This window comes from Rhineura floridana, chromosome 11 (assembly GCF_030035675.1).
Source record: "Rhineura floridana isolate rRhiFlo1 chromosome 11, rRhiFlo1.hap2, whole genome shotgun sequence".
In the NCBI taxonomy this organism is placed as follows: Eukaryota; Metazoa; Chordata; class Lepidosauria; order Squamata; family Rhineuridae; genus Rhineura; species Rhineura floridana.
The window spans coordinates 25,248,791-25,271,977 of record NC_084490.1 but is presented as its reverse complement, the minus strand read 5'-3'; the positions used below and the strand labels follow the sequence as shown (position 1 = coordinate 25,271,977).

Sequence of the window (23,187 nt, the reverse complement as noted above, 5' to 3'; positions counted from 1 at the left end):
TACATACAGTATTGTGCTTATCCGTGCACACAAACACATATTGTTTGGGTTAAAACAAAAACCAAAATCTTTAGCTGTAAAAAAATGGTGCACCGATGGATATGGAATGTCTCTGGTCTGGAACGGATGTTGTAGGGCTGGAGCACACACACAAAATGAAATCCATCAACATTTGCAAACTTATCAAAATTCTATATGCATGCACGAACAAGCACTACTGTACATCACACAAGGGCGAGGAATTCTTCAAGACTTTCTTCTAATTAGCTGTTCTCGGTTGTTCAGCTCAGGTCTCAACAAAATAATGAAACATTTGGGAGAAAAGATGCAGCCCAGTAACCCAGCACTGGAGGCTATGATAGAAAAGACCTCCACTGCAACCATATATTTCCCTTTTGTGCTCAGATAGGATGGAACAAAGGATAACCAAACGCTGCAAAAAAGCAACATACTGAAAGTGATAAATTTGGCTTCATTGAAACTATCAGGCAACCTCCTGGCAAGGAAAGCCACAGTGAAGCTAACAATAGCCAGGAGGCCCATGTAGCTCAGAACGGAGTAAAACATTGTCACTGAACCCTCATTACATTCCAGTACAATTTCTTCAGGCATTGAATACATGTCAGCATCTGGAAATGGAGGTTTTGTTGCCAGCCACATGATGCAGATACCTGCTTGAATAAAGGAGCAGGAAAAAACAATAGTGTTGGCCAGTCTTTTCCCCACCCACTTCTTCATCCTGGATCCTGGTTTGGTGGCCATAAAAACCAGAACTACAGTGATGGTTTTTGCCAACACACAAGAAACAGCCACTGAAAAGATGATGCCAAAAGCAGTTTGTCTGAAGAGACATGTCACATTGTGAGGCTTGCCAATGAATAGCAATGCACAAAGAAAGCAAAGCAGAAGGGAAATGAGGAGTGTGTAGGAGAGGTTCCGGTTATTGGCTTTGACAATGGGAGTATCCTTGTGTTTCACAAACATTCCTAGCACCAGGGTTGTGATCAAAGCAAAGGAAAGAGCAAAAGAGGCTAAGCTGATCCCCAAAGGTTCTCCAAAAGCCAAGAAGCTGATACCCTTGGGAATACATAGATCCCTGTTTTTGTTTGGATAAGTTTCATCTGTGCATTCATAACAGTTGTTCAAGTCTGGAATAAAATATATGATCGCAGTCTCAGATATATGCTCTGAGTCTCACCAAAATGCCATACCCTTGCAGAGATACAACTTGTTTATGTAAGTATCAGATATGAAGTACTGTGGTGTCATCAGCTTATTATTTTATTTATTTATTTATTTATTTTATTTATTAAATTTATATCCCACCCTTCCTCCCAGAAGGAGCCCAGGGAGGCTTCCAGATAAATTATCCATTATTAACCATTTTAAAAACACCACACCCAGATCCCTCAATGTTGTCAGAAGCTGCAGGACCCCAAAGGATAAATGCAACAGGATGGTTATTCTTTACATGCCTTCCAGAATTGGCTTTCTGGGTAGGAGAAGAAGCACTGAAACACAATGCCTTCGAACGCTAGCCCAGGTAATCTGTCTAGAAGTGCACCATGATCAATGGTATCAAAGACTACTGAGAGGTCCAGATGAACTAACACGGCTGAACACCCCCTGTCCCTTTTCCAATGTACTGTACCTCCCGGCCTAGCCCTATCAAAACTTTCAAATGCATTCCAAATACTGAAGAAAAGTAACCCTGATGCATATATGCCTTGCTAAATTGCATCTGATCTTTAGAATATATTTCTTACCTTCCTGGTCCGAAATCTTGCCTTCTGGACACAGGATGCAATCGTAGCAACAATATGGCTCCCCCTCCTTCACTTTCTTGCTAGAACCAGGATGGCAACTCTCAGTACAAACAGAAAGAGGACGAGTCTAATCCACAAATGAAAGAGATGATGATAATCTTGAGAATAATGATAATATATATATATATATATATATATATATCCATGGGAGGAATTCTCAAATCTCCTCTGTGCATTAACCAAAATACAGGAAGTTGGGAAGGCTGGCTTTTCTTTAAACATTAAAAGACTTCACTTAAAAAAAACAATGGATAGGGGTCAGGCACATGGCAAGAACCCTCCCCACCTTTTTGTGTTTACCCCAAAACGAACCAGGTGACATCATGAGGTTTTCAGCAAACGTGGGTATCTATGACTGCTTCAGACTACAGGTCTCTATATAGCTGATCTGTAGAATGACAGAAGGGCCACTCACAAATACTCCTTGGCCACTTTGAAAGTAAGAGGAATTTTGCAAAAACCCTGTGACCCATTCATGACATTTTCTCTGAATTTGTTCACTTTGATAATTTTCTAGTGTAATTTCACTTCTCATTAATTGATGGAGAATGGTCTAAAATACAGGAGAAATGTTCAACCCAGGACTATTCAGAATACATTGGAAAATTAGCCATTTTCAATTGCTATCAGCTCCTGTGGTCATGAACATGGGAGGAAAGAGAGGGACAGTCCTGAGCTGCTTCACCCCAATGTTGTTCACTGTCTACTGACCTCCACACTTAGAATGTGTAAGCTTGTCTGGAGAGGGTTTTTTGGGGGGGGGGCATGCATAGTTGTATGACCAAAGGCTTCCCTGAAATCTGGGACCCTGATCATTCAGGGATCTAGATCATGGAAAAGTCTTCAAGTGCACAGTCCCTAAACATGTTTGTGTTGTGCATTTGGGCACTGGAACAGGAGTATGCAACATGTGCACAGCCCTGCTCTTTGCTACTATGTCTAGAGGCACAGGAGCTAATAATGCCTGCACAGGACTATTACTGACATGGGCAGTGACAAGGGGGAAAAGGGAAGACACAAATTATTTATTTGAAAACATATAATCCAATCTGCATTCAAGAAATATCAGAGCAGTAAACAAAAACTGAAACGTAAAACTAAAGATTACAAGTATTTAAACCCTAAAAACCCAGCACGAATTAAAACTGCGGAGAGAAAATAGTGTAATTTGGAAAGGCTTGGGGGGAAAGGAAGGCTTTCAACAAGCGTGGAAAAGTATTAGAGGCCAGTGAGGCAGCACAGGTGAGGCTCCATCGCTCCTTGTCTTCTGAACATAACATAATGGAATAAAGTTGTATATTGATTTTTTAAAAAAAAGAAAGAAAGAAACAAAGCAAGTCCAAATTGTTATGCTTTTAACCAGTAGCAGTCAGTGAGGTGGCACAAACAACTCCATTGCTGTCCCAGCTTCTGAACATGACAGATTGCTGCCACTCACCAAGACAGACAGGTGCAGTAACAGGAGTGTTGGATTGGCTCTGCCACCATATCCCACCTTATGGTGAGCTCCCTGCACTTTACATCCCCTTCTCTCCCTCTCAGTCAGTACCATGTTCAGAAGCCGGGACAGCAATGGAGTCCTACTTGTGCCACCTCCCTGGCTGCTTCATTTCTTTCTTTCTTTCTTTCTTTCTTTCTTTCTTTCTTTCTTTCTTTCTTTCTTTCTTTCTTTCTTTCTTTCTTTCTTTCTTTCTTTCTTTCTTTCTTTCTTTCTTTCTCTAAAATCAATACACAACTTTATTCCATTTAACACCAAATATAGAAGATCCAGGTAAAGATAAATCAGAAATCCCTACCCACAAGCTTCGGAAAACAAATGGGTCTTTACCAAATGGAAAAATTCCACTAATGTTGGGGCCATTCATTCTTCTAAGGGATGGGAGAGAAGACTCTCCTCCAGCTCTTCACACATTGAGCAGGGAAGTTCAAGAGAAATGGTGCTACAATTCTGAAAGCACATGCCCAATTGACAGAATGCTTTATTAAAGGGGTGTGCAGCAGATTATCCGTGTTCCTTCAGATTCCCAGCCAGCCCATCCTTTTCTAAACTTTCCACCACATTTGAAACATGGCAGTAAAAGAATTGTGATGTATCTATCCATTGCTGGATTACATGCAACCTGTATAATAACTCTGTATGGTAAATTTCTTACCATTTTGATCTGAAGTCTTCCCTTCTGGACATGGGATGCAATCATAGCAACAAAATGCCTCCCCTTCCTTCACTTTCTTGCTAGAACCAGGATGGCAACTCTCAGTACATACAGAAAGTGGTTGGGCCTAATCCACATATGAAAAAGTGACAACATTGAGAATAATGAATATGGTTTCTTTCAGGTTCTAGACCTTTGGGCAGAGGGCATTTTCAAAGCTATGACAGCCACTTACCCATGGCTTTATCCTATACCATCCTATACCAACAAGGCAGCTTTAGAAATGGTGAGAACATGTAGCTGAGGCCTATCAAAAGAATATCAAAATAATCAATAATCAAATTTAAATTCATTACTCCAAATTGTTAATTTGTTAACTATGTTCAATAAGAAACAAGTTAAATCTATACATCAAGAGTATAAATTACATGGAACTCGTGAATGTTTGGAAAAATTCAGAGAGATTAGGAAAAGCTTTAAACAGCTAATAAAAATAAAAAAGAACCTTGCCCTGAGGCAAACGTGGCAAAACCTCATCCAGGCCTCAAAACTAAAAAAATCTACTATATTTTGGCACATAATATCCCCAAAGTGGCCTAAACCTAGTTTTAAACTAGACTGTACTATTGCTCCAGCTGTTTGGGAAAGTTACTATGCCACCTTGTATTAATCTAATACTGCAAATGCGGAGGTTCCACCAAGTCCATTTATGGAGTTTCCTACATGGCCACCAGTCACCATTATTGAAGTCCTGGACCTTATAGACTCTCTTAAACTAAACAAGGCTCCAGGCCCAGATAATATCCCTTCGGAGATCTACAAATTAAATCCAAAATGGTGGGCTCCTTTTTTGGCTGCCCTGTTTACTAAGATAAATTCCTCAATGGTCATCCCTGAAGGCTGGGGCGCCTCAATAATAATTCCCATCTTTAAAAAAGGATCCCATTTGGATCCAGCAAACTACAGGCCAGTAAGTTTGCTGAATATAATAACCAAGCTTTATGCCACTTTCTTATATAGGAAACTTTTAGATTGGGTTAATCATATGGACCTTTTAGCACCAGAACAAGCAGGTTTTCAAGCTGGACGCTCTTCTTGCAACCATGCTCTGGTTTTACAGCATTTGATCTCCAAATATAGTAGTACTAAGGGTAGTGCTTTATTTACCACCTTTGTTGATCTAAAAGCAGCATTTGATACAGTATCTAGAACAAGACTCTGGCTGAAACTGCAAAATTTGGGAATAGACAGGCGTCTATTAGCTTTGATACAAGGCCTCTATCAAAATACTACCTTGCAAATTAGATGTAACAATGGTCATCTAACGACACATATCTCCACCTCAAAGGGTGTCAAACAAGGGTGCGTACTTGCACCCTTATTATTCAACATCTATATAAACGCCCTAGTGAACACTCTCGCACCTATTTCTTCGCATCCTCCAGTGTTGTCCCATATTCCGAGATCTTGTCTACTATATGCAGACGATATAGTGCTGCTATCACAGACTCCTATCGGTCTTAAAAGACTGATGAGGACTTTAACATCATTTTGCCTAGAAGAAGAGCTAATAGTTAATCATCAGAAAACTAAAGTGTTAGTTTTTACTAAAAAAAAGATAAAACATGTTTGGAGAATTGGCAAACTTCCTATCGAGCAGGTTAAAACCATTAGATATCTTGGAATCATTTTTCAATCATCAGGTTCTCAACAGCAGCACATTACTTCCAGTCTGCTAAATGCTAGGCGCACAGCTAGGACTTTACTATCCTTTTTTTACACTAAAGGGGGTCAACTTGTTTCCCCGGCTAGGAAAGTATTTGTTGCCAAAATTGTTCCGCAACTTCTATATGGTGCTCAAATTAGTACAAAGTTAGAAGCTATCCAAAACTCCTTTTTAAGATCTATATTAGGAGTTCCTACTTGTGTTCCCAACCATATTTTGAGACTAGAATGTGGACTTCAATCCATAGAGTCATGCGTATGGAAGCTGAGAATTTTATTATGGTTGAAATTGATATTCAATCCCCTAGGCTTGGCTCCCCATATTCTTATAGACAACTATCATTCCCCTTGGGAAAAAATGATTCATGATAAGATATCAAGTTTAGGCCTTTCTCCATCCTATATGTTACAATTGGGCTTTGAGCCAGCCCGGGAATTAGTCAAACAACGACTTAGAGATATTGACTTTCAGCACCATCTACTTCTCGTCAGGAATCAAAGACATAATCCCAAGTTCTGTACTTTAATGTCTTATCTCTCGACCTTGGAGCTCCCCAACTATCGTAGAGCCTTTACGTTAATGAGATTAAATATTCTTCCGTCTGCCGTCCTTGATGGCAGATATAAAAAAATTCCATATCCTGAGAGACTCTGCCCTTGTGCGAATGGAGAAATTGAAACTAATGAGCATGTTCTCCACCGTTGCACCTATTACTGTGACTTAAGAAGCCAACTAATTCTCCCTATTTTATCACTTTTTCCAGGTAGGACCCAAACTTTCTATTTAGACCATTTATTAGGAGATTACTTACCAGAGGTGACTTTTGCAGTCACCAAATTTACTGCAGCAGCCATCAATATAGGAAAACAGTGAGTAACCACTTATAAGGATAATCAACCACAAAATGACACCAATGGATTTTAACTAATTTATTGTAGCCCAAATACTGGATTGTTGCTAATTATTTTAACTGTATAATGTTTGGAGTAGTCTATTGACTGTAACAATAAAAATTCAATTCATTCAACTATGTTCAATAGTTCAGGAAAAAGAACAGATTTTTTTTAAAAAAATTGTGGGGACCCATAATAAAGAATGGTTTTACAAAGTAATGGATCCATTTCTACTGGTGAAAATAACATCTCATCTAAAGTCTTGCTTAACCACTTTCAAACTCAGGTGAGGAATAGTCCACTGTGACAGCACACTTAATGAATTCATTTTCTCTAATACTGCTTGGTTGGATATGGTTTACTACTGTGCATGTTTGGTTTTATAGAGAATGCTTCTACCAAATCCATATTTTATGTTTATACTAGCATTGACTGATTTAATTGTAATTTATTTTTATTTAGCAAATATTTAAACAAGGACAATAAAGAAAGTAACTTTACACATCAGGACAGTGACTCAGGGTGAATTCAGGGTTAAAATATCAGGTCCCCAACTGCTGACAGTTGCATCTTACCTGGTTAAACCAGCTGTGCCATGTTATGGCACCTTGATCAATGGTAAATGCTTGATCTGGAGTAGCCTGGGGATCCATCCTTCCAACTCTTACTCTATGAAAGGATTGGTTGGAGAAAAAAATCCAGTTGATAATATCAAATCCACCTACAGATTCCCCGCTCTTGTCTAAAGAAATCTTGTCCCCAGCACTGTTGTTAAATGAGACCCTTCTGAGAAAATGATGGAGCTAGATTAAGGAGAAAAGGAAATAATTTAGAAAATGATGCACCTGTGTCTTTTAGTTGAAGGAGTGGTGGTCAAAGCAGATGGCTAAAGAAACACGCTAAAGATAAAAAAGATGCATGAATAAATAACTGATTCTTACACACTTATCCGAAAGGATGTTCCATTTAATTGTGTGTATTTAATCCAATTAAGTTATTGCCCACATGGATCAACTTCAGCTTGTGCAATGGCACCGGTTACCAGTATGTTTTTAGGCCCAATTCAAGGTACTTGCACTTGTGTTTAAAGCTCTAAACGACTTAGGCCTCAAATATCTGAGAGACCACATCCTTCCCCACAAAACCTTGGGTGTTAAGATCAGTGGGGGTGGGGGCTTCTTGGTAGTTCTACCACCTTCAGAAGTTTGGGGGATGGTGGCCCAGAAGAGTGCATTCTCTGAGGCAGCCCCAGGATTGTGAAATTCCCTGCCCACAGAGGTCTCTCTGGCATTTTCATTGTACAGTTCTCAGTGAATGCTCAAGAGGCATCTCTTTACCCTGGCTTTTAACAGTTGAGATATTTATTTTTTAGCATGCTCTCTAGTTGTAAATGTAATTCATTTTAAATGGTTTTTAATAATGCATTTTATATTGTTGTGGCCCACCCAGGGACCTGCTGTATTGTCACATGGCCGGAAGAATCTAGATGGAATGAGGAGGTGTATAAATGGCATGTGAATGGTCTCTGTTCCCTAATTATTGCCCCAAACCCCTGATTTATGGGAGTGCTAATTGCTTCTGAACACTGTTATTGCTTTGCACACTATATGTATTGCAGTTTAGAGAGCTCAAAGCACAGGCTTTGTGATATTATTTAGAAGAAGCAAAAATGCTTAATTCTGTCTGTGAAACAGCTTTTGGGAAAGTTGGTCCAGTTACTCAAAACAACCCAGCTTGCCCCACGCTTCTGCTTCTGTGAGGTGAGATTGTTTATGGCTTTCTCAAGCTTTGAGGGGATGGTCAGCTAATTGGCTTACAAATGTTCTCACTTGGCTAATGGAAACAAAAGCATTTGATAGCCAAAACAAGCCAGTAAGTTGAGGGTGCAGCTGTGTTCTCAAGCTGAAGCTGTACAACGTGCAGGGTCAGGATAGATCAACAAAGATCACCTGATGGTGAAAGGCTGTGACCTAAATGATGGAAAGATAATGATCTAATAGGTGTAATGTGCCCCCTCCCAGGGTTTTTTTGTGGTATAAGTATAGGACCCCTACATCAGGGAGATTAAGCCTCCAGGGGCTGAAGAAGCGCCAAGACAGCATCAGGAAAAAGACAACCAGAGAGAAACAACATCAAGAGGACTGCAGACTAGACCCCTCCCAGGCAAGAACAATCAATTTGAAGGCATATAACAGCAACAAATAAAATTATTGAAATGTGGAAACAAATTTTGGAAGATTGGTAATAAATTGTTGTAAACCGCACAGAGAGATCGGCTATGGGGTGGTATACAAATGCAATCAATCAATCAATCAATCAATCAATCAATCAATCAATCAATCAATCAATCAATCAAGAAAGAAAGAAAGAAAGAAAGAAAGAAAGAAAGAAAGAAAGAAAGAAAGAAAGAAAGAAAGAAAGAAGAGCTTTTAGAAGTCCACAACTTTTTCTCTATTTTGAAGAGTTGTTTCTGAAAAGAAGAAAAAAACAGGAAAGCCCACAGAGGACATTGGTGTCCAAAAGATATCTCACAGAGAATGGGGTTTGTCATCATTGTAGAGCTGCTTTGAACAGGAGCACCTCAAATAAGTGGTCACTGAAGCCAGAAACCTTCCATATCTGAGACCCTAATAGTAAAAGGGTATCTCTTTGTGGTAGGCTTTTAGTTCCCATTTCCAGTATTCCTTTGGATAGCTCTTCAAAGCATTCCCTAGGAAGTCAACAGTTTCGCTTCAGGGTTGCTTTAAACAGCTTGCTCTGGTTGGGTTCATTCAACTGTTACCAAAGCAAATGGCCAATGGGTTCGTGACATATGAGTCACTCCATAGCTGCATCTATTGTCTTCAGTGACTAGTAGCAGGTATCCAGGATTTCAGATGTGTTTCCCAGCCCTTTCTGAAGATGCCCGAGATTGGAATTTGGACCTTCTGCGTGCAGTGCTGCTAGTCGGCCATTCAGTATGGCATCACCTAGCTCATTTCTGAACCAATCCAATGTTAAATGGGGAGGGGGAGATTAACCACCTCTACTCCTAATGATACTGAGATTGTAGGAAGAGGATGTTACATCAGCTGGGAGTGGGGGAAACACTATGTGTTGTGCTTATATTAAGTTTGCAGATCTCAAAGTGGAAAATGAAGAAGATAGAAATTTGAACAACTTTTCTCACTGGCGTGACAGGACTAGAAAGAAGATAAAAATGAGAACACAGGAAGAGTTTAGAGAAATGCAGTACACAGTTTATATTTTCTTACTTCACTCAAAATATTGGGCATTGCTGCCACATGAGGATATTAAAGCCATTACCTTCCAGGCCTCTTGCATCTGATGCTTCAGTTCTCCTCCCTCCATAATTGCTTTGTATTTCAGTCTAGATGAAAATATAGCTTGTAAAGCATGGGCCACAGCATAGACAGCGTTGTAGACACTGTAGCTGTGGCCAGTCAAACTCATTTCAAAAAAAGTCCCTGGAAGGCTTTCCAGATTCTCCTCACCAGTGCAAATATTGGCCTCTGCCTGGTCAAGACTCTGAACAGGAAATACACAGCCAAAGGCATTTTGCCAAAACTCTCTGATAAAACCATCTGCAGTTGTGGTGGCAGGGTTTCTTCCCTCAAGAAACTGGTGAAAACTTGGTTGATTGTTGGAGTGAATTGCGAAGGATATAGCACCGTGGAACATTTCTGTATTCCAAGTCCTTTGAAAAACAAATGACGTATGTTCCACCTGGACTGTTGCTATCCAGACTTTACCTTTTGGTTTTCTTGCCATGTGTTCTTGTTCTGATAGATATGGCAACCATCTAAAAAATGCAAAGGAGTATGATTCTCCATAGACCACAAATACATTAGCTTTGCTGCCCATAATTTTGTCATGTATTTTTGCCCCGTTGTCCAGCATATCTTTAATGTCAGTGACAAAAGTAAATATGGGGATTCTTTGTATGAAGGTAAAACAGACACCACTCTGTGAAAGCATTGGAATTACAGTTTGCAAAAATCTTTCTCCATTGTCATTATCCATAACAACAACCCCAATCCATGTCCACCTGAAATGCAGAAGCAAAGCGAGAATTCCCTTAAACTGAAGGACTTCCTTAGGAACCATCTGGTAGAAGAGAAGGCCTGGGGTTTTATCATTCATCACTGGAACAGGACTATAAACCAGCTAAAAAGAGATTTGAAACATGAACAAAAAACCCACAGTTCTTATAACATTTTTATCATGTGCTCAAAGCAATTCACATCATTTAAACCAGCTACTGTACCCTTTATAACAGCAGTTATAAGAGTAAGGCTGCAATCCAATACACAGTTACACAATGGGAGTAAGTCCCATTGAAGCCAAAGGAGCTTGCTTCTGAGTAGACATGTACTGGATTGCAGCCTAAGCATACATTTTAAATTCCTCTGCTACATATTCTGAGATAGAGAAAATAATGGTTTGCCTATCTGCATCTGTTGATTCTGCAGTGTGGGGAGAATTGGACTGGAGATTATTCAGGTGATAAATTTCATTCATTAATTAATACATGACTCCTACAGTCAGAGACACAGATTTTTTTTCAGAATGAAGAAGTGAGGGTTTATATCTGTGAATGCATAGAGTTCTCTTATGCATACCTTTTAGGACCAGGTTTTTGAGGAGGGTAGGGTGGCCCTTGAACTCCAGTCTTTCCTGGATGACACAGATTATGTAGATCCATTTCATTGTGGATTTTGACTCAGAGAGCCAGTGTGGTTAAAATGTTGGACTGTGACCTAAGAGACCATGGTTCGAATCCCCACACAGCCATGAAGCTCACTGGGTGACCTTTGGCCAGTCACTGCCTCTCAGCCTAAGAGGAAGGCAATGGTAAAACTACCTCTGAATACCGCTCACCATGAAAACCCTATTCATAGGGTCACCATAAATAGGGATCGACTTGAAGGCTGTCCATTCCATTTGCATTGGAACTGAAGCCACGTTGGGCAGGCTAGTTGTCTATGTCGAAATGTAACAGGGATGATAGTCTGGGCTGAGTTAGGTTTAAGGAGATGTTGACAAAAAGCACACCCACATAGTTCATAGAGATAGACATTGGAATTCATGTTACTAGATCAATTTGCAATTATTAATCAGCTGACAAAATTCAAAAGTTGTACTTACTGAACAAACTTGGGGACTCTTATGTATGAATGTCCTTCATACATCTTATGATGCACATAAAGAACTAGCAGAATTCATTCTCTGTTTATACCTCAGCTATATAAAAATGTTAATTATTGCTTAGATTTATTGAGTCATTTCTATGAACAACTGAAACCAGGCATTAACCCAAAGAAATGTTTGATTACACTTTTGGCAGATATTGACACCTTAATGTCCTTCACCTAACGATGTGCTTGCTGAGTTGATTCTGTATTTCTATAGTAAAGATTAGAGGTACATGGGAGGCTACTATAGGACTTGAGCACTTCCTCCCTGGGTTCTTCCAATGTGTTTTTATGAGCATTAACACAAATAAACCCCTGGCTGTTATTGGGAGTGGGAGATCTTTCCATGCCTTCCTTAACTCCACCAACAATTATATGCTGCTATGCCGATGCATATTAGGGCCGAGTTTCTAAAATGAAGTTTCTTACTGCAGATATTCCTGGAATGGAGTGATATGTGGTCCTGCAAGAAAACCTCCAATGCCATCTGACAAGTCAAACACTTTGCAGTTGAAATGAGGTGAGAAAAATAATTTAGAGCATTTAAAACATGCCTACAAACATCAATATAAAATCCCCCTCTTCAATTAAAAATAAAGCCATAACAAAAAAATTGTAATTTTGTCTAGACACAACACTCTCCCACCCCCCAAAATAGTATCCAATATTGAGTAAACAGAAGGCTGGCTCATGCAATGGATTTTTTCCTCCCCCCTCATCCCACTACCACCACCACCAAAAAGGCGGGAGTTACTGAACACTGTAGGCTGTCATATGGGCTTGCAAAAGGAGGGTGCATTGTCCAACACCTTTGTAAGAAATGCAAGATTATTCTGCCTGATTTCAGGTGATTCCTTCCTCCCACTGTAGCACTTATATAATACAGCCATCATGTTTGGAAGGTCCTGTTCATCCCCTGAAGATGGTTTTTGTTAAGTACAGGGAAAGAGCTGTTGCACAAATTGCCTTCCATTCTATACAATGTTGAGTATATAATGTCTATTTGATTACCTTAAATGCATGCATTTCTGAGTCCAAACCACCAAGCCCAATCTGGAAGAACAAAGGATCTGTTCAAACGTGTTACATTCTTATCCTACACATTCACAGATCTCAACACACACTTTCATCCTACCTGTGGAATCTTATAGATATCCAAAACATTTGCCACATGAATAGAGGTTTGGGAGTCCAGTCCCCCAATAACTGCTATTAGGTTGTTCTGGATGTCACATATGTAGTTAGGGAAAAATCTCTCCAGTGTGGACATAAGTAACAATGTGGCATGATAGGTCCTCTTTGCATTGAAATAACTGTCGTAAATGTGGAAGCCAAAAGTGAGATTCGGTAAGATAAGTGGGTTTTCATTGATCTCCTTTACTGCAAATGTCAAGGCCAGGATGTGCTGGTAATTCTTTGGTACTACACTGGAATGAGAACAACATTTTTTTATATTCTACCCTGAATAAAATTATTGCCACTCTGAGCTGCTTGATCTTCATTGGCATTATTGACTGCAGTATTTATAGACCTCTTTTGCTGAGGCAAAAATGTATCTAAAAAGTTCTAAAAATGTAAATGTACTGCCTTCAAGTTGATTCCGACTCATGGCGACCCTATGAATAGGGTTTTCATGAGGCTGAGAGGCAGTGACTGGCCCAAGGTCACCCAGTGAGCTTCATGGCTGTGTGGGGATTCAAACCCTGGTCTCCCAGGTCATAGTCCAACACCTTAACCACTACACCACGCTGGCTCTCTACTAAATGATTAAACAACTGACAAGATTAGCTTTTGGATCAGCAAAGCATGAAACTATTGATACTTTCTTGGTCGTGTAGTTATTTAGAAAAGTCTGTACTAAAATGATCTATATCATAAAAAATCAAATGAAAGTGCTGTTTAACACAATCTCTCGCCCATTAATATTGTTTCCAATTATGCTCTAATCATATGCTACCTGAGGTCATACTGATAGCATTCATATTCTAAGTATCATCATTTATCACCCAGCGTCTTATGAAGACACTTCCAATGCAATTGTGTTGTACAAGAAAACAAAATAAAATCAAAGAAAAAAAATCTGTACTTGAAGCAGTTTCAGAAGAAAGGCTGTGTGAGAATGGAGGTATAAGATAAAGTTCTAATACTACACAAATTCTAAAGATAAAATTCTTATTCTACACCATCTCCATTTACCACCTAATGTCCTGTGAAGAAGACCATTTCAGAGTCTACTATGTTATGAATTTTTCTTGTATTTTTTGTAGTTGATTTTGTAGTTAATTTTCATGTGCAATGTTTACACTGAATGTTGATACTGAAGAGGATATTCAGTTATTAGTTATGTTTTATGAATCGTAGACTGTAGGGTGTGTGTTTGTCTTTTCTGTTTAAGAAGTTTTAATTTATGTTGTACACCTTTTAGAGCTTCATTTTACTATAAGTGGTATATAAGATAAGCATAGCTGTACAAGATAATGAAATCAGGTAGGAGGAATTGATCCATTTTAATATGAAGAATCATAAACGAACCTCTGGGCTTTGATCTCAATAGTATAGTCAGGCAATTGATATAGCAAGTCTTAGCCAACAGCAAATTTTAAGATTTTTCTTTTTACAAGGTGGCCAATACATCCCTGCCGCTATCCAAATCTACAAAGCAAATACTTTGACCCCGCTTACATACAGTGTTTCAATCTGGATTCTGGGCTTTAACTCCCATTTGGAAAGAATTCAATCAAATTTCCTCAGGAAATTACTGGGTCTTCCCCTCTGTGTGAGTAATGCTGCTATCTACTTTGAAGTAGGTATCTGCTTGGTAGCTTGCAAGCCTGGATCAACGCCCTGAAGTGGCGGCTGTGACTACATTTCCTAACACCTCCTGGCATCTATCTTTCCCTATTGCTCTAAGATTCCTTCGAGAGCCGCTGGATGCATACAGTGGTGAAGAAAATAAACACCTTGGGTTTTTCTCTTGAAGTGCTGGGGAATTATGGGCTTGAGAAGGCTCAGCTTTCTGCCACTCAAAGATTAATTGATATAGATTTGCAGCACCTAAGAAATGCAGCTAACAAATTCTGCTCCCCATTAACCTACAGCAATTTTAGCAATTATGGAATTACTGTAGCCCCTTATATGTTTTCACTGACCATTCCAAAATATAGGAGAGCATTTACTCTTGCTAGATTTAACGTGCTCCCTTCCATTTTAAAAAGATTCCAGTCAGTGAACGGATATGCTTATGTGGAGCTGGTGTAGTGGAGTTTGTAGAACATGTTCTTCTATTTTGCAAGCTATATAAAGAATACAGAAGGAGGTTAATTTCCCCTTTGGTAACTGCTTCGTCTAAGGGCAATCCCGTTAATTGTCTAAGTGATGTGTCATCCTATGTCACTACTAATGTCACAAAGTTTCTCCTTATTTCAATGCAAATTAGGGAAAAAATGTTGTCAACCCACTCCTTAAAGAATTGTTTACGGGCTTTCAGAACTATGGTAGCTTGTATCCTAAATCTTCAAATATTCCATCCTGTTTGTTTTTTTATGTCTTTTTTTTATCTCTCTTTTAATATGTGGTCTGTGACCGTAATAAAATGATTCATCATTCATAAATGAACCTAGATGCTAGTCATTTTCACTAGCTGAAATATTCCTATGATTGAAATCAATTTCTTTGAAAAAAAACCCCAGCTATGCTTCAATAAAAGCAATGACACACAGTCCTGCTGTAGGTGAAGCAATATCAGAAGGAATGTTCAGAGAGAATGATGTTATAGAATGAAAGAGAAAGGAATGACATGTGGGATCTGACAAAAGAAAAAAAGAGCAAGGGAAGCCACTTGCTTAGCAGTAGCCCCCACTGAATTCAATGGAACTTATTTTTTTTTAGTAGAAGTGTATTGAGTTGTGCTATAAAACATTTCTAGAAGGTTTCCCTTTCCCCGTGATAAAATAGAGATGCTTCTTTTGAGCATTAATTTAAGGCTAAGTGATATGTGACAGAGGAAATGCATGAAGAGGATCTCCTTCCCTTTTTTAAAGGTTAACAAGAGCCATAGTCCAGAGGGCAGCTTCAGGCATATTTATGTTACTATGGGAATATTTATACAGAAAAGAAACTAGAGTCAGATTTGAGAAATAGTATGTGGGAAAGGTTAATTTCCCCCCTCTCCAACTGCATGGTCCCACTACTTATGAGGGATAGCTGCATGTCTTATTTGTTTGGTTATGTAAAATTAAGGGAGGGAATGGTTTATACAGCCTAACCAGCCATTTTCCCCCAAGGCTGCAGCCCTCCCTCCAACAAACAAGAAAAGAAAAGAAAGAAGAACAAAATAACTCCTTACACAAACTCTTCCAACAGTGCTGGAGGGGGTTCTTCAGTGAAGGCTGTTGAACTGGAGAGGATGAAGCTGTGAGATGCAATGCCACCAATGAGGAGGTCTCCTTTCTGATGGTACCTGTGACTGGGTGGGTGTGGATATTGGACCCTGCACTTAAAAATGTGAGCCTCGCATGCCATGTGAGGAAGCAGTACCAATGGCCAGACCACCAATACCAGCATCCTGAATACAAGTGCAAATATTCTGTCTGTATGCAGATTCTCTCATTTATATCTACAACTCTCTCATGAAAGACTCCTCGATTACAATATCCCCAGGTAAGACTGAAGTGTAGAAACCTAATTTTAAAACATCAGTGATCATATATGTGCCTTTTCCTACTACCCAGACCAATCTCTGAAAGCTAGCAGGTGTATTTATGATATCCTACAGATACTGTGTTATTACTTAGGAGACTGGAAACTGCAGATCCACCCCAGTGAGGTTAAAAAAGAAGAAAAAGAATTATAGCCATTATGATAATTAAAGGGAAAGATAATTAGGAATTCCCTGTAGAATTGCTGAAGAAACAGTAGTTACCACATCTCAATAGAAAAAAAAAAGATTCGTAACTCCCTTCCCCTTCCTCAGCAAGTCATGGCGATGGAACACATAGGACGCTGCCTTGCACTGAGTCAGACCATCTAGTTCAGTACTGTTTACACTGACTGGCAGAGGCTCTCCAGGATTTCAGGCAGGAGATTCTCACAGCTCTATCTATCATTGAACTATGGTCCTTCTCCAGGGATAAGAGGATGTATTTCACAAAATCCATGGTTGAGGAGAGGCAGAATCCTATGTCCTACCAACTACTCTTGGAGTAACAGGGTTTTTATTGCATATATAATTTTTGTAAATGAATGTGTGGGTTTTTTTCATCAAATTTGTTGTATATAAGTATTTTTATAAATAAATAATCAGAGACCCTCTGTCCTGCTTCCTGACTCCTAATGAGCAGAGCAGAAGGAGCTGTCTCAGTTGGTCCACAGGAGAGGAGATACAAGCAAGCCAGCTTTCAGAGATTGAGTGAACAGAGCGAGTGAAAAGGAGAGCAAACAGGAGTTTGACAAAGGAGTTCAACAGGGGAGGTGAAGGGGAGCTCCCTAAAAAAATAATTAAAAAATTACTAATTCTTCTTGTATGGTGCATTGCATACCAGTTGGACTCTCAAGTTTACCCTGAAGTAGGACACGACAAAGCACAGGCCTCTCTAAAACAAGTAGTTAGAAACAAAAAGTAGAGAGTATGAATGGGAAGGATACTGACATGTGCCATGTTTGTTTTCTTGCCTGAGAACAACATGGCATACACGTGCAACAACTGCAAGTTCGTGGCACTGTTGAAAGAAAAAGTGAGAGGCCTGGAACAGCAGATGGCCACACTGAGGACTATAAGAGAAGATGAAGAGTTATTAGGCAGAATGCTGGAACAGCAGCAAAGAGGAGGTGGAAGAACAGCAGCATGTGCTAGCAGAAGAGGAGACTGCTTTGGAGAAGAACAACAAAGTGGAGGAAACTCAGTGGGAAAGGGAGACAGATAGGAGCACAAGAGCTAGACACCCATCACCAGTGGAACTATGGAACCGCTTTCAACCACTCGAGGATGAGACTGGAGGACAGCCTGTGGTGGAAGAATTACGGAAGACACTGTGGGATAACGAACAAAAGGCTGAAGCTCAATCAAGCAGGGGCAATGAAACCATGCCCCATAACAAGAAGAGAAGAGTACTAGTAGTGGGAGACTCTCTACTGCATGAGATCGAAACCCAAGTATGTCGAGAAGATCCATGGACTTGCCAGGTATGCTGTCTACCAGGAGGATGGATTAAAGATGTGACGGAAGGGTTGCCATCACTCATCAAGCCCACCGACAGGTATGGTTTCTCCTCATCCATGTGGGAACAAATTATACTGCCAAACAGAGCTGTGAAGAAATCACATCAGCCTTTGAAGCTCTGGGAAGGAAATTCAAGGACTTTGGGGCCAGATAGTTTTTTCATCCATCCTTCCAGTACTTAGAAGAGGATAGAAAGGGAAAGAAAAAAATTCCATGTGAATGAATGGCTATGAAGGTGGTGCCGACATGAGAGATTTGGATTCTGGGACCACGGGCTTTGCTTCCTGGAAGATGGACTGCTGGCAAGTGATGGGTTGCAACTCACAAGGACTGGGAAGAATGTGTTTGGCCACAGCATGGAGAAGTTCATCAACAGGGCTTTTAACTGAATCCTACGGGGGAGGGAGACATAAACTTGGTGGTAATGACTGATGAAGGCTTGTGCACAGTAACAGGAACAGAGAGATAGGATCCAACAGGGCCCCGTAACAGTCCTCAGAAAAATGTAGTAAGGAAGCTAAGCCACAAATCACATGGACTTCGATGTCTGTATACTAATGCACAGAGCATGGGAAACAAGCAGGACGAACTTGAACTTTTAATACAGGAGGGTATTTACGACTTGATAGGTATAATTGAAACTTGGTGGGATGACTCCCATGATTGGAATACAGCAACTGAAGTTCAAAAAGAACAGAAGGAATAAAAAGGGAGGTGGAGTCGCGCTATATGTTAAAAATATATAACCCTGCACAGAAATACAGGAAGATGAGCTTAGTTGCTCCACTGAGAGTATCTGGATTAAAATTAATGGGGCAAGTAATAAAAGGAATGTGGTGCTTAGAGTCTACTACCAACCACCCAATCAAGGAGAAGACGAGAATGTAACTTTTGAAAAGCAAATTGCCAATGTTTTGAGGAGGCATGATGTAGTAGTAATGGGGAACTTCAATTATCCCGGTATCTGTTAAGAGACAAATTCTGCCAAACATGGCCCCTCCAAGAAATTTCTGACTTGTGTTGGAGATAACTTCCTCCTAAGAAAGTGGAGGAAGCAACCAGAGGATCAGCTATCCTGGACTTGATTCTAACCAATAGAGATGATTTGGTGGATGAAGTGGCAGTTTCAGGAACTCTGGGGAAAGTGACCACACCATACATGAATTCTTAATTTTAACAGAAGCAAAAGCTGAGAGAAAACAAATGCACACCCTGGAATTCAGGAAAGCTGATCTTAATAAACTCAGGACAAATGTAAGTACGGTTCCATGGCAAGTGACCCTGATGAGAAAAGAAGTCCAAGATGGGTGGGAGTTTCTAAAAAAGGAAATTCTAAAAGCGAGCAATTCCAACAAGGAAAAAAAAGGGGAAAACAGCAGAAGAAGCCAATGTGGCTTCACAAAAAGCTTAGAGATGACCTGAAAACAAAAAAGGATGCATACAGGAAGTGGAAAGAAGGCCAGGCCAGAAAGGAAGAGTACAGGAAGTTATCATGGAATTGCAGGGATGCCATCAGGAAGGCTAAAGCTGACAATGAGCTGAGGTTAGAGAGGGATGCTAAAAGTAACAAAAAAGCTTTCTTCAGGTATGTGCATAATAAAAGACAGAGAAAAGAAATGGTGGCACAGCTACTCAATGAGAATGGCAAAATGATAACAGATGACAAAGAAAAGGCAGAAGTGCTCAATTCCTGCTTTGGCTCAGTCTTCTCCCAAAAAAGGATCTATGACCCTCCCAGGAAACATGAGGTAGAAGGGGCAGGATTGGAACTTGAGACTGATAGACAAATGGTCAAGGAATACCTAATTGCTTTGAACAAGTTCAAATTGGCAGGGCCCAATAAACTGCAACTGAAGAACTCTCAGAACTGCTGTCTATTGTCTTTGCGAAATCATGGAGGTCTGGTGAAGTGCTGGATGACTGGAGAAGAGCTAATGTTGTCCCTATCTTCAAAAAGGGCAAAAAGAAGTAACTGGGAACTGCAGACCAGTCATTCTAACATCAATCCCTGGAAAAACTCTGGAGCAGATTATAAAGCAGTCAATCTGTAAGCACCTTGAAAATAATGCAGTGATTACTAGGAGCCAACATGGATTTATGAAGAACAAATCCTGCCAAACTAATCTTATCTTGTTCTTTGATTGAGTAACCTCCCTTGTAGACTGTGGGAATGCTGTGGACATAATATATCTCAACTTCAGCAAAGCTTTTGACAAAGTGTCGCATGATATTCTGATTAGCAAACTAGCTAAATGTGGGCTGGATGGAACAACTATCAGGTGGATCCACAGTTGGCTCCAGAATTGTACTCAAAGAGTGCTTATCAATGGTTCCTTCTCAAACTGAGCAGAAGTAATGAGTGGGGTACCACAGGGCTCAGTCCTGGGCCCAGTGCTCTTCAACATTTTTATTAATGACTTGGATGAGGAGGTACAAAGCATGCGTATCAGATTTGCAGATGATACAAAATTGGGGGGCACAGCTAATACTGTGGAAGACAGAAACAAAATTCAAAGGGACCTTGATAGACTGGAGCATTGGGCTGAAAACAACAGAATGAAATTCAACAGGGATAAGTGCAAAGTTCTACACTTAGGAAAAAGAAACCAAATGCACAGTTATAAGATGAAGGATACTTAGCCCAGCAATACAACATGTGAGAAAGATCTGGGAATTGTCGTTGATCACAAGCTGAATATGAGCCAACAGTGCGATGTGGCTGCAAAAATGACAAATGCTATTTTAGGCTGCATTAACAGAAGTATAGTTTCCAAATTGTGTGAAGTATTAGTTCTCCTCCATTCGGCACTGGTTAGGCCTCAGCTTGAGTACTGCATCCAATTCTGGTCTCCGCACTTCGAGAAGGATGCAGACAAACTGGAATAGGTACAGAGGAAGGCAACAAGAATGATCAGGGGACTGGAAACCAAGCCCTATGATGAGAGACTGAAAGAATTGGGCATTTTTAGCCTGAAGAAGAGAAAACTGAGGGGAGATAGATAGCCCTTTTTGAAGTACTCGAAAGGTTGTCACACAGAGGAGGGCCGGGATCTATTCTTGATTGTCCCAGAGTGCAGGACATGGAATAATGGGCTCAGGTTGCAGGAAGCCAGATGTAACACTTCAGGTTGCTGGAATACCAGAGGTGAGATGCAGACACGAGGTTTGCTTACAAAGAGGTAAAGTTTATTGAGTTACTTACAGCACACAGCAGGTGCCTTCAATAAAAGTAGATCAGAGACACAGCCCTGCAGAAGCTGGTGTCAAACTGAACACCCATACTGGGCACCAAAGGCACTTATATAGCATACATGTTTACCAGCACAGTGATGAGGTTACATAAGTGATTAATTGCTATGAAAGATCAAATCATGGCACTTCAGCATATACTTAGATTGATCATGGGTTAACAAGGCACCTTCAAATAAACATTAATTGCTAGAAAAAGCTACATCATGCTGCTAATTAATGATATAGATAGCCAAGGCATCCTGGCACCTTTAGACCACCTCTTGGCAACACTAACAAGCTTGAGGCAAGCTACCTCACACTTGCCTCAAGCTTGTTAGTGAACACTGATAAAACATCTGTACTGCTAACAATGTTTACATTGACCATTCCCTGAGCCATCCCTTTGCCCAGAATGCTCACAAGCTGAATACCTAAAAAATGCTGGGGCCCTGAAAGGGAATACAGACCTTCAGGCTAAAAGCAGGGATTGATTCTACCTTGGCTATACATTTGCCTATAGACAGGCTACACCAGATTTCAACTGAACATCAGAAAAAACTTCCTAACTGTGAGAGCCATACGACAATGGAACCAATTACCTAGAGAGGCAGTCGGCTCTCCGACACTGGAGGCATTCAAGAGGTAGCTGGACAGCCATCTGTCGGGAATGCTTTGATTTGGATTGCTGCATTGAGCAGCGGGTTGGACTTGATGGCCTCATAGGCCCCATCCAACTCTATTATTCTATGATTCTACCTCATATCTATGATCCCTATTGCACCCACCTCAAAATGGTAAAAGTCTGCCCTGGTGAGAGAGTTGTTATCATTGGGAAATTTGGCAGACTTCATCCCCTCGGAAGGCGTGATTGTGTCTTCAAATTGCATCCAATTCTGACAGAAAATAAGAATGTATATTTATATATAAATAAAGGCACCCTGCATGAAACTCCCTGACTATATCTGCCTATAATTTGGCAAGCTTAATTCCCTCTGGATGTGCTGCTATGCCTGCAAATTTCACCCACTTCCATGAAAAAAAAAGTTATATCATTTTTAGATTCCCAGTTATAGTGAACATAGAGCTTTGTTTAAACAAAGTGGCTCAGAATGTGAATAGATGTTATATAATATAGATAACTTCCACTTAGAGACATGAGTTATATGGCGAGGAGCACATACAACAATCTGGATTCTGGAAAAATAAGCAGGACACCCTTTTCCTTTATTCTTTCCCTAAGATGACTCTCTATAGTGTTGATGACCTTATTATCATGACATGCACCCCTTATTTCCCAACTCTATGGCCATTCCAGGATGCTTATTGTAACAATAATATAACAACTCTCAGTCACCTTATCTGGAAAAAAAACCCTAACTAACCCTCCTTGAAATTCTACTCCCTTTATTTTTGAAGTAATGTTCCTCTCCCTATTAGTGCCCCCCTCCACAATGAAGGTCTGAAGCATTTGTCTACTCCTGTATTCAACCACAGATATAACTGATAGACCCACAGAGTCTAACTGTCTTCTGATTCTTTTATACTCCTCCTCTCTCCTAAATGAACTGCCACAGACGTTCTGTGAGCCCTGAATATATACAGGTTCCCCTCAGGCTATTAAAACTATTCTTTTAATTTACAAATGTAAACACTTACTTACCTAGGGAGTATCGCACACTAAATTTTGCGATGTTCCATTCTGCTTCCAAACTGAAATGTATTCTACCATATGGGATCACTATTAGAGAAAATGTCTTCACACCAATCTCTACAACTAGCCATAACCTTTCCAATGGTGAATTATTTTTTTTCTGATGTAGCCAGAGGTCTTGATACATAAATAATAGGGTGTTGAAAACAACCTAGACTTAGGTGAACGGATGCTGCTCTCACACCACATGATGAAGAATCACTAGGAAAAGTAGATTGATTGTGCTTTCATTTAT

The 23,187-nt window shown here is 40.1% G+C and overlaps 1 protein-coding gene across 1 annotated transcript; it reads right to left on the bottom strand.

The window, feature by feature from the left end:
- Nucleotides 1–246: 246 nt before the first annotated feature.
- LOC133367570 (vomeronasal type-2 receptor 26-like) lies at nt 247–21,640 on the bottom strand. The gene is made up of 6 exons (XM_061591665.1): nt 21,555–21,640; nt 12,929–13,220; nt 9,905–10,765; nt 7,174–7,401; nt 1,767–1,893; nt 247–1,148 (listed from the first exon to the last, which is right to left on the bottom strand). Exons 1-6 carry the CDS (start codon nt 21,638–21,640, stop codon nt 247–249), a joined length of 2,496 nt encoding a protein of 831 aa, XP_061447649.1.
- Between the last annotated feature and the right edge of the window lie 1,547 nt (nt 21,641–23,187).

What these genes read in the sequence shown, in the direction of transcription:
- LOC133367570 (XM_061591665.1), bottom strand. Translation starts at nt 21,640, where the DNA reads ATGGCTCAGGGAATGGTCAATGTAAACATTGTTAGCAGTACAGATGTT. An exon ending in AAGCTTGAGGCAAGTGTGAG is followed by an intron (nt 13,221 to 21,554) that starts GTAGCTTGCCTC and finishes TTCTCATTCCAG; the next exon opens with TGTAGTACCAAAGAATTACC. An exon ending in AGATGCAAGAGGCCTGGAAG is followed by an intron (nt 7,402 to 9,904) that starts GTAATGGCTTTA and finishes TCCTTAATCTAG; the next exon opens with CTCCATCATTTTCTCAGAAG.